Here is a 12259-nt window from a genome sequence, read left to right as displayed (position 1 = left end):
TTTCATGTTCTCATTCACAAGATATCTGTGTTCCTTCTTTGTCAGCAACCATAGTCATAGGCTTCCTCATTTTGACCATGGGAAAAGAGGAGAGGCCTCTGCGTGTTTGTGTCTGTTGGTTAGGCTGTGGTGCAGGTGGTGTCACACTTCAGTGAAGGTCTAGCTTTTCATCACAGGTTGGTCTGAAAATTGTGTACAAGGCTGGTGTCTCACGTGTTCTTTCTCCAACCTCAGCTTTTCTTAGTGCCTGAAGTGTTTGCAAGTGGAAATCCAGAAGAAGACAGAGAGAAACTGAGTTCTTGACAATGCATTCACTAGTGAGTAGGGGATACCTCTTTCTACTGAAATTAGACCCATATTGCTGGCAAATGGGCAGTTTTCTCCAGTTTGCATGGGTGTTTCATTTTTATTCTTTTTTTTGTTTGTTTTTATGATGCAAAACCCACCCAGCCTGGGTGTTTCAAATGCAATCAGGAGACTTTCAGGTATCTGGCCTCCAATTAAGGTTTCTCAGGACTCTAGGTTGGGTATCACGTGTCAAAGATTCCTAAATTATCAATATAATTTCTAATATTACACTACTTTATTCCAGCCCCTATTCAGGCTATTTACAAAAAAAGACATGAGAGGTCTCATTTATGTATTTCTTTTTCTTCTATCTGTCCTATAAACTCATAGGGAAATAATTGAGCCATTAACTGTACTGTTGGCTGAAATAGACTTAGGATTGTGATGAATGCAGGCAATAGAGATGCATGAAGAGCAGATCACAGCCCAATAATGAGGCTGATGTTCTAGCAGCTGAGTTCAATAGGCCCGTGTGATAGGCCTTGGGCAAGAGCTGCACAGTGCTGAGGAAAAAGGAGAGTTTAATAAAATATATTTGTGCTTTTAAAAACTTTGCAAAAGGACAACTAAAGAAGTCATTATTATTCTTATCCCCGTTCGTTTTACCTTTTGATAATTAACCTTTTTGCCTTCTGGTAACTGGAAGTAACATATAAGAAATACAATTACTTAATTATGGTTGCACACTCGGGAGAAGGAATATAGTAGATTGAGTACAATTTAGGGTTCTGTGGAAATGCTTTATAAGGGCTGGTTAGAAAAAAACAAAACAGTAAAGAGGCCTTTTTATCCTTGAACAAGCAAAGTGACAAGGTAAAGTTAAAAGAGAGGCAGTGATAACTGATGTTTGGATTGCCCAGAGAAAGTTGAGAACAGGAGGCTTCATATCACAGGAATCATCAGACTAAGACTTCCTCAGTATAGCAGCCTCAGCGGTCTCGTCTTGTGCTGCTGGACTGTCTTTAAGCCTTGTCATGAACACCTGAATTACATAACATTAGAGTGACTATATGTATGAATTGAATCCTATATTCTGTGTAAAACTTGTTCAGTTCTGAAGAATGCTGGAGTCTGGTTCATTACTTTCTAACTTTTTAATGAATAAGGGACCAATGACCTGTATTTAATAAATATTTGCTAGATAGGAAACATGTTTTCTATTACTTCTTTAGATTATTCAAAGCACATAATAGGTCTTTTAACCATTTGATTGGTGAGAAACCTGTGGTTCATCTAGAGAAATAATTTATTTAATCACGGTCATGTTTAAAAAGTAGTAAATCATGGTTATTTACCTTGTGACAAATCTATAATTTACTTGAAATTCATGGTAAATTTGTTTTATTTATGAAGGTTCAAGTGAAAATTTTATCATCAGTTATGTACAGGTGATTAACACATTACTGAAAAATATCTGGCCTATATTATGCCACACCTCATGCAATATTTCTTTATAGTAAAGTTTAATGGATTAAGAGTGGGTACGTCTCTGTGAGTGAATCTGAAAGGCAGATACCAGCTTAGTATTGAGAATGAACTGGCTGGAACCTAAAACACTGAGTGTTCTGCATACCCAGCTCCTACCTATGTCATCTCAGCCTTCCTCCTCTGGACATTAAAAGGGATTCTCTGTCTAAACTAAAATGTCTGTGATGTTTTAGAAGAAAGTGACTTTTGAAGATGTAGCTATTGACTTCACCCAGGAAGAGTGGGCCATGATGGACACATCAAAGAGAAAGCTGTACAGAGATGTAATGCTGGAAAACGTCAGTCACCTGGTGTCCCTCCGTGAGTCCCTCAACATTCACATACGTATGTAGACACACATTGACTCATTCATTCAGTAAGTGTTGGAACAGCTTCCCCATATCTCACTCTAATCTCTTCTCTGATTCTCTCACAGATCTTATCTGAAAAAAGTTTGAGCTCTCTAAATCTGTCTGAAAGAATTATCTTTATTTTATTTTATTTTGTTTTATTTAGTTTGTCACTCAATTAGAATGTAATCTTGACAAGGATTTCATGGTTTCCCTGGTACTCAGTCACTAATACTCAGAACAGACCTGGGAACTTAATGAATATTTTCAATGTATTAAATTAAATATTTTCTAAATAACTCTTCTGCTTTAGTCGCTATGCTTAGGCTGAGACCAATTAGTGAAAACAATAGCAATATTTTTTTCTGTATAGAACACCAATTATTTTTGTAAATCAAATTTTTTTTGTTCTGCATGAGAATAATAATAAGCATACTGTGCAGAGATTTAATGATTCTCTTTCTGAAAAGACTGTGTATTATGCATTGTGTCTTGGAACTTAGGCATGGACTCAGCATTCATAGGTCCTGGTTGTTTTGAATTTCCTTTTCCTGATGGACCTTTCGTTTGGATTTATTTTCTAGTCTCACGTCGGGTGAGAAAAATCCTGGGGAGTTTTCTGTGTTCTAGGTCTTGTGGCCTGAGCTGACCTTCACTGTTTTTATTCTTCCTTGATAGCCTGCCTTACAGTTGGTGATAATGCACATTTATTGACAGTGAACTCAAAACACAAGTACTGTTTCCACTAACAGGGTACCAGAGAAGCAAATCCTATACAATTTTTCAGCTGGAGCAAGGAAAAGAGCTCTGGCAGGAAGGAGGAGAATTTCTCCAAGGCCAGAATCTGGGTAAGCAACAGGGTCCTGTGTTCTAATAGGAGGAGGTGCTTTGTCAATGAATAATATCAGTCAAACATTAATTAGCGGTTTTATTAAATGAGTGGCAATTTCTAAAATGTAGGTTAAGCTACTGGAGCAGAATTCCTGAGATGTTATTATCATTTTGTTCATATGTCAGATGCTACTCTTATGTCCTCTTGCCTTTTCTTTTACTTTCTGGAAAAGGATAATTCATGTACTTGTTGGGGTTAAACTATCACTTGCTGACTCTTTTCCCAATACCCCTGTGAAGACTATCCCTCTATTTACCTGCCTGATACCTCATCTCCATTAGAACTCTTTTCACATTTTATTTTTAAAACTCTTTTCTAATTGCTGATGCTGTACAATATGTTTCTTCTATTGAAGTATTTTCTTCATTTGACACATTTGCCACATCTAAGTGTCAATTTTTTAAAAAAAGGTAAATGGGCCTTGGGGTTTTTCAAACAATTTTATTACCATAATACCAAGGTAACAATTTATTTTTCAATTATTTCAGACAAGGAAAGTGCCCTTAAGAAAAAACACATGATATCCATGCATCCTATCAGAAAAGACGCATCCACCGGTATGACAATGGTGAGTTTTATAGCTGTGTACACCAGTCATCTAAGTTAAAGACCTGGTAATGGGTTAAGTTAGTAATGACGCACAGTCACCTGAGTGTAATAAGGCTGGCATTACGTGCTTTCTAAGCAAAAAAAAATTTGATACTTTGAATTCAGTGAATAAAGTGACCTCTGTTCTAAACCATAACATGAGATCTTTAAAATAGAACAAGTGCATAGACATTGCTCATGCTCAGACTTTGAAAGATATTGATATCATCACAATTAATGGAATAACTCTGCAGTTGGGATCTTACAAAAGAGACAATATCTGTGTCTGCAGGAGATAATGTGTATGCAAGTGTCAATCGAGAAAAATGACGAGACAAGTCTCAATCATTTTAGGGGATTTATTTGCCAGAGTTAAGGACATGCACCTGGGGGACAGGTGTATACCTTTCTCCAAAGATGATTTTCTCTAAATTTAAAGGGGGAAAGGGTGGGATATTGAGAAGTACACAATTTTCATGTAAAAGGTGGGTAGAAAAAAATAATCATTCATGTATTTTTCTGGCTCACTGAATCTGGATTTTGTTTACATGAGATGACATAAACAAATGAGGCAGAGGAATAATGCAGGAAAGCTGCACTTTATATAAGACAACATAGGCAAAATGGGGCAGGGAAACAATCGGATATGCATTTGTGTCTGGTGAACTGGGGATGACTGCACCTGTAAAGACAAGCTATCAGTTTGTATTGCCATGGTGTCATTTTAACAGCTCATGAGGAATTTCCTTGTGGGCAAAATATGGGGGAGGCATGTAGCTTTTCATCTTGTAGCCATATTATTTAGGAACCAGAAGGGGGAGGCAGGTTTGTGTGACCCTGTTCCCACCTTGATTTTTCCCTTTGGTTAAATGAGTTTGGGGTGCCAAAATTTAATTTCCTTTCACACAAGTAACATTGGAAAGATTTCAACTGGGCTCTACCACTGAATGGTTGGTCTAGGATTCAAAGGTGGTGAACTGAATGTATAGATGTATGTCGGTAAATCATTAAGAGCTTTTAATCTTTGTCCCTAAAGGAGAACTCTCTCATTCTGGAGGATCCCTTTGAATGTAATGATTTGGGAGAAGATTGCACTCACAGTTCCACAATGACTCAGTGTTTGTTAACTCAGAGTGGAAAGAAACCCTACGTCAGCAAACAGTGTGGAAAATCCCTTAGTAATCAGTTGTCCCCTAAACCACATAAACAAATTCATACTAAAGGTAAATCATATCAATGTAATATATGTGAAAAGGCCTATACTAATTGCTTTCACCTTAGATGGCACAAGATGACTCACACTGGAGAGAGGCCATATGCATGTCATCTATGTGGAAAATCCTTCACTCACTGTTCTCACCTTAGAAGACATGAGAAAACTCACATGGGAGAGAGACCGTATAAGTGTCATCAGTGTGGGAAAGGCTTTATTCAATCCTTTAACCTTCGAAGACATGAGAGAACTCACCATGGATAAAAGCGTTATGAATGTGATAAAAGTGGAAAAGTCTTTAGTCAAAGCTCTGGCTTTAGAGGACACAAAAGAATTCACACTGAAGAGTGGGAAAGCCTTCAGTCTATTTTCTGACCTTAGATGATATGAAAGAACATGCACTGGAGAAAAGCCATATGAATGCCATTTATGTGGAAAAGCCTTCGATCAATGTACTAATCTTAAATAACATCAGAAAATTCACCCTGGAGAGAAAATCATAAATGTCTTCAGAACATATTCTGACTTTAGATGACATGGTGTTAGGAATGACGAATGTAAGGAATATGGAAGAGACTTCAGCTGTAGTTGTAACATCTAAACGTGCCAAAGGACTCACATTTTGAAGAATTACTGTAATCAACATGGACGTTGCTTCAGTTACCTTTATTCTTCAGTCCACATCAATAAATTCATATGGAAGAGAAATTGTACGGCATGTGTGTACCAAACACTTGTTAGTGATCTGATCATAAATGACACTAGAGAGCTGAAACTGTCAATATAATAAACTAAAAGTCTTCAGCAACAGTTTTAATAACTTAAAATGTGTGGTACTTTCAGGTAGAGAATCTCTAGCTCTGCATTCAGTGTGAAAATGTTTTTATGTACAATTTGTTGTCAAATAACGTAAGAAAACTTTACTTGGATGAACCCTTTATTTGTATTTTCTGTGAATAAACATTCAGCCAAGCACTAGGCTTGATGTTCACAAGAAAACACAGTGATAAAATGCTGCTAAAATGGAAAATAAGAGAGGAAATCCTTTATAAGCTAAATAAGAAGGGAAAGTATTTCCAAGGGCAATGAATTCTCTTGGAATACCAAAGACTTCTTACTGGAGAAGTTATGCCTTGAAAAATCATGAGAAATCCTTTCTTCACAGAGTAACACTTGTGGCACATGTGAGATTTCACACTGGACAAAACACGGTTAGCATCTTGAAAGGAGAAGATTCTTTAGTGGTAATTCATTTCTTAGTTGACACTAAGTTTCTCACATTGAGGAGCTATCAAACTTGAAAAATCACTGTGGAGAAACCTGATAGATTTCTCATCAGGAAAGTGAATCAAGAAGGTGGACCTCTAGAAAAAGCTCTTAACAAATAGTTTAGCAAAATAATTCAGAAATTTGAGAAAATGTCTATTCATAAAAATGCAGCACATAAATGTATAATAGCAAAGTGACCTGGGCATAAATTGAATGCAGAATTATATAAGAAATCTCATTAAACATTTCCAAAAGATCAATACTTACAAATATTGAAAGAATACAATCGGTTGTTGAAAAAACTTAGTGTGTTGGCGAAGTCCTTCTTTCATTTATGCAGCCCTAACAAATCGATTTGCATCTGCACTCCTTGGCTTATGGGTCAAGATTCCAGCCCAACTTCTGAGTCTCCCCAGTCTACAACAGCTCTTTCCTCACAGCTCACCTCCCTTTACTTCAATGTCCACTAAAACCACTTGTTTCCATCCAACCCTGGAACTGACACATCAGGGATCTTCAGCCCCACTTGCCAGATTTCTTAGTGTGTCATTGCATCGATTTAGCAAGGAAATGGAGGCTGTATCAAAGACACCTAGTATATGCATTCTGGTGTCCCCAGCCCTTGCCTCTGTCTCTGACTAGTTACCTGGGATCAGAGAATAAGGCAGTCCTACTCTTCTATCCCTCAGAAATCTCTTGAAATTTTGTCCCTGAAGCCTCTCTAAGTGGAAGTATCAGTTCATCTCATGACACCCCAGAGTTTATTCAGGTAAGTCCTGAGTTATTACACAGAGACAGACACAGCTGTGTTCCTTTTACTTCTGTCCAGAAGATAAAACACCAGCATGAGAAAACAGCCGAACTCGTCAGCCACCAGGCAAGCCTTTCCTATATTTGATTCAATGTACTTTTCAGAAGCAAAATGAAAGTTCTCACAGAGGGGGCCTCCTCTGCCTTGTCCTCAGAATTGGAAAATGTATTGTCCATCAAGGAGCCTCAGTACTGAACCTAAAACTCAAGAGAAAATGTTTCCTGAATAACAAGTGGGATGATGACTTGAAATTTTGCAAAACAGGCACAATCTTAATATGATAGGCCTTTACTAAGGCTAAATAGCCTTATCCATGGTTGAAATTGACATGTCATTATATTAAAAAATCACCACAAGTGATTGATTTTACTCTGCAGCCAGGGTTTATGTCAAGTGTGAGGATAATGAGCAAGAAATTCGAGCCCTTGGCAAACTGGTTGGAGAGGCAAGGATTGTGTCCAGGCAGAGCTCATAACATTATTTATTGTTTAATCTATTTAATTAAATATGTAATTTACCCTCAAACTGTGGCTGACATTATATGTAGTCCTGAGCCACATTAAGATGTACTATTTGTGCTGTGAAGTTCTACGGGATTTGACAAACGCATGGTGGCAGATCTCCAGCATTAAAGCATAACACAGAATGCTTCTCTTATTCAAGCTCTTCTTCCCTTCCCATAGAGGGAATCAATCAACTTTTGTATACTGACTTTCGAATTTGTTTCTTTATTCCCATCTTCTTTAATTAAAGCACAAGATATCGTACTCAATTTCCATTTGATCTTCCAAAAGAAAGGTACTGAATAATCCATACCTGAATTTCAGTGATTCAGACTCAGGTCCACTGCTAAGCAGTAAAGGCTAAACGTCCTGTGCTGCCACCTCATGGCCGGCAGAGGGCAATGAAACCCATCCTTCCGGCCATGCAGGGCGCATGCGCTGTCTGCTTCCCGCGGTGAGCCCTGTCTCCACGGAAGACCTGAGTTTTCTTTTTCTTTTTCTTTTTTTTTTTTTATTATTATTATTATACTTTAAGTTCTAGGGTACATGTGCATAACGTGCAGGTTTGTTACATACGTATACATGTGCCATGTTGGTGTGCTGCACCCATCAACTCGTCAGCACCCATCAATTCATCATTTATATCAGGTATAACTCCCCAATGCAATCCCTCCCCCCTCCCCCCTCCCCATGATAGGCCCCAGTGTGTGATGTTCCCCTTCCCGAGTCCAAGTGAGCTCATTGTTCAGTTCCCACCTATGAGTGAGAACATGCGGTGTTTGGTTTTCTCTTCTTGTGATAGTTTGCTAAGAATGATGGTTTCCAGCTGCATCCATGTCCCTACAAAGGACGCAAACTCATCCTTTTTTATGGCTGCATAGTATTCCATGGTGTATATGTGCCACATTTTCTTAATCCAGTCTGTCACTGATGGACATTTGGGTTGATTCCAAGTCTTTGCTATTGTGAATAGTGCCGCAATAAACATACGTGTGCATGTGTCTTTGTAGTAGCATAATTTATAATCCTTTGGGTATATACCCAGTAGTGGGATGGCTGGGTCATATGGTACATCTAGTTCTAGATCCTTGAGGAATCGCCATACTGTTTTCCATAATGGTTGAACTAGTTTACAATCCCACCAACAGTGTAAAAGTGTTCCTATTTCTCCACATCCTCTCCAACACCTATTGTTTCCTGATTTTTTAATGATTGCCATTCTAACTGGTGTGAGATGGTATCTCATTGTGGTTTTGATTTGCATTTCTCTGATGGCCAGTGATGATGAGCATTTTTTCATGTGTCTGTTGGCTGTATGAATGTCTTCTTTTGAGAAATGTCTGTTCATATCCTTTCCCCACTTTTGGATGGGGTTGTTTGTTTTTTTCTTGTATATTTGTTTGAGTTCTTTGTAGATTCTGGAAATTAGCCCTTTGTCAGATGAGTAGATTGCAAAATTTTTCTCCCATTCTGTAGGTTGCCTGTTCACTCTGATGGTAGTTTCTTTTGCTGTGCAGAAGCTCTTTAGTTTAATTAGATCCCATTTGTCAATTTTGGCTTTTGCTGCCGTTGCTTTTGGTGTTTTAGACATGAAGTCCTTGCCCATGCCTATGTCCTGAATGGTACTACCTAGATTTTCTTCTAGGGTTTTTATGGTATTAGGTCTAACATTTAAGTCTCTAATCCATCTTGAATTAATCTTCGTATAAGGAGTAAGGAAAGGATCCAGTTTCAGCTTTCTACTTATGGCTAGCCAATTTTCCCAGCACCATTTATTAAATAGGGAATCCTTTCCCCATTTCTTGTTTTTCTCAGGTTTGTCAAATATCAGATGGTTGTAGATGTGTGGCATTATTTCTGAAGGCTCCGTTCTGTTCCATTGGTCTATATCTCTGTTTTGGTACCAGTACCATGCTGTTTTGGTTACTGTAGCCTTGTAGTATAGTTTGAAGTCAGGTAGCGTGACACCTCCGGCTTTGTCCTTTTGACTTAGGATTGTCTTGGCAATGCGGGCTCTTTTTTGGTTCCATATGAACTTTAAAGCAGTTTTTTCCAATTCGGTGAAGAAACTCATTGGCAGCTTGATGGGGATGGCATTGAATCTATAAATAACCTTGGGCAGTATGGCCATTTTCACGATATTGATTCTTCCTATCCATGAGCATGGTATGTTCTTCCATTTGTTTGTGTCCTCTTTGATTTCACTGAGCAGTGGTTTGTAGTTCTCCTTGAAGAGGTCCTTTACATCCCTTGTAAGTTGGATTCCTAGGTATTTTATTCTCTTTGAAGCAATTGTGAATGGAAGTTCATTCCTGATTTGGCTCTCTGCTTGTCTGTTACTGGTGTATAAGAATGCTTGTGATTTTTGCACATTAATTTTGTATCCTGAGACTTTGCTGAAGTTGCTTATCAGCTTAAGAAGGTTTTGGGCTGAGACGATGGGGTTTTCTAAATATACAATCATGTCATCTGCAAACACGGACAATTTGACTTCTTCTTTTCCTAACTGAATACCCTTGATCTCTTTCTCTTGCCTGATTGCCCTAGCCAGAACTTCCAACACTATGTTGAATAGGAGTGGTGAGAGAGGGCATCCCTGTCTTGTGCCAGTTTTCAAAGGGAATTTTTCCAGTTTTTGCCCATTCAGTATGATATTAGCTGTGGGTTTGTCATAAATAGCTCTTATTATTTTGAGGTACGTTCCATCAATACCGAATTTATTGAGCGTTTTTAGCATGAAGGGCTGTTGAATTTTGTCAAAAGCCTTTTCTGCATCTATTGAGATAATCATGTGGTTCTTGTCTTTGGTTCTGTTGATATGCTGGATTACGTTGATTGATTTGCGAATGTTGAACCAGCCTTGCATCCCAGGGATGAAGCCCACTTGATCATGGTGGATAAGCTTTTTGATGTGCTGCTGAATCCAGTTTGCCAGTATTTTATTGAGGATTTTTGCATCGATGTTCATCAGGGAGATTGGTCTAAAATTCTCTTTCTTTGTTGTGTCTCTGCCAGGCTTTGGTATCAGGATGATGTTGGCCTCATAAAATGAGTTAGGGAGGATTCCCTCTTTTTCTATTGATTGGAATAGTTTCGGAAGGAATGCTACCAGCTCCTCCTTGTACCTCTGGTAGAATTCAGCTGTGAATCCATCTGGTCCTGGGCTTTTTTTGGTGGGCAGGCTATTAATTGTTGCCTCAATTTCAGAGCCTGCTATTGGTCTATTCAGGGATTCAACTTCTTCCTGGTTTAGTCTTGGGAGAGTGTACGTGTCCAGGAAATTATACATTTCTTCTAGATTTTCTAGTTGATTTGCATAGAGGTGTTTATAGTATTCCTTGATGGTAGTTTGTATTTCTGTGGGGTCAGTGGTGATATCCCCTTTATCATTTTTTATTGCGTCTATTTGATTCCTCTCTCTTTTCTTCTTTATTAGTCTTGCTAGCGGTCTGTCAATTTTGTTGATCTTTTCAAAAAACCAACTCCTGGATTCATTGATTTTTTGGAGGGTTTTTTGTGTCTCTATCTCCTTCAGTTCTGCTCTGATCTTAGTTATTTCTTGCCTTCTGCTAGCTTTTGAATGTGTTTGCTCTTGCCTCTCTAGTTCGTTTAATTGTGATGTTAGAGTGTCAATTTTAGATTTTTCCTTCTTTCTCTTGTGGGCACTTAGTGCTATAAATTTCCCTCTACACACTGCTTTAAATGTGTCCCAGAGATTCTGGTATGTTGTATCTTTGTTCTCATTGGTTTCAAAGAACATCTTTATTTCTGCTTTCATTTCGTTATGTACCCAGTAGTCATTCAGGAGCAGGTTGTTCAGTTTCCATGTAGTTGAGCGGTTTTGATTGAGTTTCTTAGTCCTGAGTTCTAGTTTGATTGCACTGTGGTCAGAGAGACAGTTTGTTATAATTTCTGTTCTTTTACATTTGCTGAGGAGTGCTTTACTTCCAATTATGTGGTCAATTTTGGAATAAGTGTGATGTGGTGCTGAGAAGAATGTATATTCTGTTGACTTGGGGTGGAGAGTTCTATAGATGTCTATTAGGTCCGCTTGGTGCAGAGATGTGTTCAATTCCTGGATATCCTTGTTAACTTTCTGTCTCATTGATCTGTCTAATGTTGACAGTGGAGTGTTGAAGTCTCCCATTATTATTGTATGGGAGTCTAAGTCTCTTTGTAAGTCTCTAAGGACTTGCTTTATGAATCTGGGTGCTCCTGTATTAGGTGCATATATATTTAGGATAGTTAGCTCTTCCTGTTGGATTGATCCCTTTACCATTATGTAATGGCCTTCTTTGTCTCTTTTGATCTTTGATGGTTTAAAGTCTGTTTTATCAGAGACTAGGATTGCAACCCCTGCTTTTTTTTGTTCTCCATTTGCTTGGTAGATCTTCCTCCATCCTTTTATTTTGAGCCTATGTATGTCTCTGCATGTGAGATGGGTCTCCTGAAGACAGCAGACTGATGGGTCTTGACTCTTTATCCAGTTTGCCAGTCTGTGTCTTTTAATTGGAGCATTTAGTCCATTTACATTTAAGGTTAATATTGTTATGTGTGATCTTGATCCTGCCATTATGATATTAACTGGTTATTTTGCTCATTAGTTGATGCAGTTTCTTCCTAGGCTCGATGGTCTTTACATTTTGGCATGTTTTTGCAATGGCTGGTACTGGTTGTTCCTTTCCATGTTTAGGGCTTCCTTCAGGGTCTCTTGTAAGGCAGGCCTGGTGGTGACAAAATCTCTAAGCATTTGCTTATCTGTAAAGAATTTTATTTCTCCTTCACTTATGAAACTTAGTTTGGCTGGATATGAAATTC

The 12259-nt window shown here is 38.2% G+C and overlaps 1 protein-coding gene across 1 annotated transcript; it reads left to right on the top strand.

Moving 5' to 3' along the window:
• The first annotated feature begins 305 nt into the window (after positions 1 to 305).
• ZNF705D (zinc finger protein 705D) lies at positions 306 to 5327 on the top strand. The gene is given in 6 exon segments (XM_026457090.1): positions 306 to 317; positions 2010 to 2136; positions 2918 to 3013; positions 3546 to 3625; positions 4682 to 5205; positions 5252 to 5327. Coding segments are annotated over 6 exon segments (915 nt in total).
• The last annotated feature ends 6932 nt before the right edge of the window (positions 5328 to 12259 follow it).

This window comes from Piliocolobus tephrosceles, chromosome 7 (assembly GCF_002776525.5).
Source record: "Piliocolobus tephrosceles isolate RC106 chromosome 7, ASM277652v3, whole genome shotgun sequence".
In the NCBI taxonomy this organism is placed as follows: Eukaryota; Metazoa; Chordata; class Mammalia; order Primates; family Cercopithecidae; genus Piliocolobus; species Piliocolobus tephrosceles.
Note: the sequence above shows the minus strand (reverse complement) of the source record. Positions and strands in the feature narration are given on the sequence as shown.